General features: G+C 56.1%; 1 protein-coding gene across 1 annotated transcript in view; it reads left to right on the top strand.

Annotated features, from left to right (window-relative positions):
* The window catches only part of L3MBTL2 (L3MBTL histone methyl-lysine binding protein 2), an 18,421-nt gene extending 16,992 nt beyond the window's left edge, over nucleotides 1-1,429 (top strand). Inside the window, exons 16-17 of the mRNA XM_008702956.2 lie at nucleotides 447-566; nucleotides 948-1,429. Of these exons, the coding sequence (XP_008701178.1) occupies nucleotides 447-566; nucleotides 948-1,060 (233 nt within the window). The 3' untranslated portion in view covers nucleotides 1,061-1,429. The remainder of the gene's footprint in view (nucleotides 1-446; nucleotides 567-947) is intronic.
* The last annotated feature ends 3,937 nt before the right edge of the window (nucleotides 1,430-5,366 follow it).

Raw genomic sequence — 5,366 nt, forward strand, 5'->3', positions numbered from 1 at the left:
CGTCCTTTAGAGCTGCCGGCCTGTGGCAGCGAGATGGTCTCCGTGAGGTGGCACCACACAGAGAAGAGGTTGTCCAGAAACAGGACAAGGAGGAAGCAGATGCAGTCCCTGGGCAGGATCAGGGTCGTGTGAGGGTATGGAGTTGATCATGTGGGAAGACCCTGTGCTGTCCATAGTGGTGGGGCTGGGAAAGTCACTTCACAGGTGAAGAAAGGAAGGAAGCTCAGCAAGCACACCTGGTGGGGGGGTGGGAGCAGCTGGTAGTTACCCCCTCCTGGAGAGAAGCTCTCTGAGGCTCGGGCACACAGCCCTGAGGGGCAGTGTCAGAGTTCACACTCTGTTCCCCCACGTCGGCACCTGCCCCTCTGCTCACCGCTAGACCCCCAGCCTTCAAGCCTCCCATGGAGATAGGCCTGTGCTGGGTTTCATTCTGTTTTTATTCAAAGGGAAAAGAATACCACCGACCAAGACCCGGCCCCTCAGACAGGGGTCCAAGAAGGCCCTGCTGGAGGATGACCTGCCGGCCGGCGCAGAGAAGGTCTCATCGGATCCTGTTCCTGAAGAGAGTAAGAGCCTCTCGGGCGGGGTCAAGCCAGGGCCAGCCTGCTGCAGTGCTCAGAGGCGGCCCTTCTCCTTCCCCACCTGGGCACAAAAGAGGAGAGTCCAGTGTGAAGGGACTTTTCTGGGCACCAGGCAGTCCTCCTTGGACCACTCGGCCTGGAGAGCTTCCCAAACGCCCACCACCAATTTGACGTAGCCGCACATCTCCAGCCGGGCCCTTTCCATCTCTGCCGCCTGCCCCCCGGGGGGAGGGTGCCATTCCCACCTCCCCGCCACATCCCAAGGGCCCCCATTCATAGGGAGTCAGAGCCCCCTGCCCTTCCCAGAGTTTCACCTATACTCACTCTGTTCTCCCACCCTCCCCGCTTCCCTCCCTTCCTCTTTAGTCATTGCTGTGCGCGTGAAGGAAGAACATCTAGACATGGCCGCGCCTGACAAAGCCCCGAGTCCGGAGCTGCCTGTTGCCATTGAGAACATCAAACAGGAGACAGACAACTGAGCCTTCCCTACTACCAGTCCGGGGCTCCACTGTTGCTACCCACCCCCCACCCCCCACCGCTTTAGTTCGGAGACTGAGCCTTTCTGCCTAAGTTCTGGCAGGTGCTGTGAGGGCCGGGCGCCAAAGGACCCCGGGCGAGGCCTGCGTGACTGGGGCTGCCCGAGGCCTCCAGATTTGTCTGTGAGCGCCTCCTCCTCCAGCTACAGTTCCCAAAGCTCTTCCTCACAGTAACCTCCGCCCACACCCACATACCCCGCACCTGCCGTGGGGTAGAGGGCTGCCCCAGGCATAGTGCAAGACAAGTCCGTGCATGTGCGTGTGTCCAAGCAAGTCCTGTAATAAAGGCCTGGAGCAGCTCTCTGAGGGGGAGGCAGCTGTGGTTGGTGGTGAGTGGTGTGGTGGGTGCCTGAAAGCAGCCAAGTAGAGCAGCCTCTCCCCTCTGGGGACGGCGCTGTGCTCCTCCCAGCAGCCTGGGGTGGGCAGGGAACCCCATGCAGGCACCCACCTCTGGCAGGCAGCTAAGCAGCAGTGACAACGAGGAAGGTTCTGGTGACTTGTGAGGCGGCCCTAACCTGTTTTCTCTGTTGGCAAGAGTACTGACCCCTCATTTCCTAAAAGGAACAGTGGAGTGGAGGTGGGGCCTGCGCCTGTTGCACCACTTGGGGAGGCTTGGTGGCAGAGGGGACTGCAGAGGCAGCAGAACTGGAAGGCGAGCCGGCCCGTGCTATGAGGAGGCCCCAGCTGGGCGGGAGACCACCGCCAGCTTTGCGCCTAACCTACTCTGAGCCCAGCTTAGCTAGGACCTGTCCTTTCACACACACACCCCCCCCCCCCGCCTTCTCCATGTTAACCAGGTCAGATGCGGCCCTGCCCGAGAGTCATGGGGCAGGGGAGTAGTCAGCCCTGCTGGCTGAGGTGGCCCTAAGGGAGCCCCTGGAGGAAGGGAGAAGAGGATAACAGGTCATGGTTCCTGGCTCTCTGTCCTTTACTGTCCATCCTCCTTTCTGAAATTACATTCTAGAAGCTCCCCTAGTATCTGCCCAAATTTCAGTTGCTTTTATTTTTCCCAGTTAGTTTCCTTGGAAGCGGTCTCCTCTCTCCATCTCTTCAATAACTCTTCTTGGAATGTACGGTGGAGGCAGGCTAACCTTTATTTCTTGTCTTTGGGTGGAGATGTACTGCAGGTGGGTCCCCATATTGTCCTTTAGGGGGTGCAGCTGTGCTGCTGTGGGTGTCCAGCTACATTCTCCAAGCTGGTCTGTCAGGCTGCCACTGCCCGTGCTTGCTGGGTAGGGTGCTGGCCGTGCAATTGCTCAGGACCTGGGCTATTTGGTGTTATCCAGAGATGGGGTGACCAGCCCAAGGGAAGCTGATTTCCAGCCATTTCTTCCATAGAGAACTTGATGCCCACTCCTTTGCTAAAGGCACTAGAAAGCCCCACATGGTGTAGAAACCAGGCCCAGAAAGTGGCTGGTTGGTGCAGCCTGAATTCCCCCAAAAAGTCACTAGATTTGGAACACAGTGAAGATCAACGACAGGGGCCATTTCTTCCCCCGCTGTCGTTCACGCACACACCCCAGACCTGGGTGATGACAGGTCAGTAGCCTCAGCCCCCAGGGGAGAAAGATGGCCTGGGTATGCATTTGGGCTCGCGGTGTCCCCGTGGAACTCTGGAGGCTCCTGCTCCCAGCTGAAGCTGGTGCCTCCTCCCGGCACGCCTTGCGGTTCGGGGGTCCAGCCCTGACTGTGGAGCTTCTGGGAAAACTGGACTTGAACGGCACTGTACCTTCAGTTCCTCCTTACTGAAGTGACTCCTGCGTGTGCTGTGCTAAGGATGGCGGGGTCGGCGGGCAGGCCAGCTGTCATTCCAGCCCTCGACTGGTCACCCCAGACTTCCTGAAGTCGTTTGTCCGATTTCTGTCTCTTAGAGAGGAGTGTATTCTCATCTGTCACCTCATGGGATCAATTATGAAAGCTGGGTTCACACATGAGCACAAAGAATAAATGTCCTCATTTAAGCGCCCCATCTCCATAGCAACCACACGCTGGGTTACTCTTCTTTACGTTTCTGCTGTTCCTCTCCTGCAAGACCCTGAGCTCCCCAGAGGCCGAGACTGCACCTTGTCTGCTGCAGGAGCCTGGTACTAACCCCACCCCCATGAGTGTGACCTGAAAATACGTGACTCGTGCTGCTGGGGCCGAAAGATCCACTTGATTCATCACAGATGGAATGTGGGCTTCTGAGAGGTTTTCACTCCAGGCACAGGACCAACTCTGTACCTCACTTGCCCTTGGGGAGAACCGGAGACCTTGGAGTCCAGCAGCGGGAGGGGGGGGCTGCTGTCTGTGAGACCTGAAGAACTGTTTCTACTCCCCGTGCCTCCTGCTCCATGACCTGCAGTGGCTCCCCAGTGTAGATTAGACCAAGTGCAAATGCACACACCATTCTTTTACTGTTCCCCAGTCTAGACACTCTGCTCCAGGGGCGGGGGAAGCGAGGCAACTGCCATCTGTAACAGCCTCATCCGCCGAGTATGAGGGTAAACACACGTTTACACAGTCCATCTTCACAGGAACCCTGAGGTACACCTTGACTTCATATTATGGGGGAGAAAAAGGCTTATCAGAGTTGCGTAACTTGTTTGCTTAAATTCACAGCTGTTAAATGACAGCAGGGAGATTAAACCCAGGGTGGTCTGCCATATTACCACCAGTAAGTACTCTCATTCATTCATTCATTCAGTGTCCTTTCTGTAGCATTTTCCACACGCCAGACAGCATGCTAGAGGTTGGGCCTCAAAAGCGTGATGCATGCATGGTCCAGCTGTGGCCGTGAGCAAGGTGAGCCCGCCCAGAACAGGGCTCAGGGCCCTGTCTGATCCTCAAGGTCAGGGTCCTTCTCTTTCTCTTTTTCCTTTTTTTTTTTTTTTTTCTTTTTTAAGTATTAAGGCTCCATGCCCAACATGGGAGTTGAGCTCAATAGTCTCATGCTCAAAAAAAGTCACACGCTCTACCAGCTGAGCCAGCCAGGCCTCCCAGGGCCCCTATCTTTCAATTCCTTTGTATTCCTGGGAGGAAACTAAACTGCCACTTTCAACAAGAATGTAAGACCTATAGCTCCAGGGCTAACATTTGGTGGAAGATCTCCATGTCGGAAAGGGTGGCTGGGTGGAATGGTCTCAGATGTACCAGTTCCTGCTGCAACCACCATTACACGGGCGGGAGTCAGGATGCAGGGTCTTCCCTTTTAACAAAAGCCCAGACCTGCGGCTGGAGCCATCAGACCTGCTGCGGCCACGCCAAGTCCAGCATCCGCAGGAGCTCCCCAGGGCTGCTGCAGGGGGAGGGCACTGACTGACGCTCTTCAACAGGCCACCTGGCAGGAAGTCGGCGCCACAGTCTGCAGAGATTAACGCCGTTGTCATGAATGCTAGTTCCAGATCTGACCTCTAAGGCACAACTGATCACCCTCAGCTTGGGGTCTTTCTAAGGGTTCCTTCCTCCCAGCCTACCTGACAACACTTATGAGGAGAACTGTGTTCCCCCCCAAAGAAGATATACCTCAGAATGAAGCCTTACTTGCAAATAGGGTCTTCACAGAGGTAATCAAGTTAGAACAAGGTCATTAGTGTGGGGCCTAATCCAATATGACTCATAACCTTCTAGAAGGGGAATTTGGACTCCAATCCAGCAGGAAGATGTGAAGGGATGGGGAGATGCCAGTGAAGTCAGGCAGAGATTACAGTTGTGCGACCACAAGCCAAGGACCATTCGGGGCCACCGGAAGCTGGAAGGGGCTCAGAAGGATCTCCCCTACAGCTCCAGAGGGAGCACAGCCCTGTGAACACCTTGATCTCCGACTTCTGAGAACAGTGAGACAAAAATATCTGTCGTCCAAAGCCTTCCCATTTGTGGTACGTTTTTACAGCAGCCCCTGAGAGCTAATACACCATCTCATGGTCCCCAGGCCTCCAAGACCTGCGAACGCCAGTCCAGAGGCAGGCTGAGCCCTCTGTCTTACCAGGACCCCCCTTCTGTTCTCATTTTCCTTCTCAGGACTGACCTTTCTCCTAAAGACCCTCCCTGTGCCCTCGCCACACAGCAGGGGTTCCCACATGCAAGGGCCCCCATATCCTGCTCACCCTTCACTGTGTGCTGCACAATTTTGCTGCAACCGAGGGCTCAAGTACGCGAACATAAATGTCAGGCGGGTGACGGAACAACACAGAGCAGGGGCCAGCGCGTGGCTGACGAGCAGCGGGAGGCAGCGGCAACAGCACCTGCGCCTCTGCTCCTTCCGTCCCAG

The sequence above is a fragment of the Ursus maritimus genome, unplaced genomic scaffold (assembly GCF_017311325.1).
Source record: "Ursus maritimus isolate PB19 unplaced genomic scaffold, ASM1731132v1 scaffold_21, whole genome shotgun sequence".
Taxonomy (NCBI): domain Eukaryota; kingdom Metazoa; phylum Chordata; class Mammalia; order Carnivora; family Ursidae; genus Ursus; species Ursus maritimus.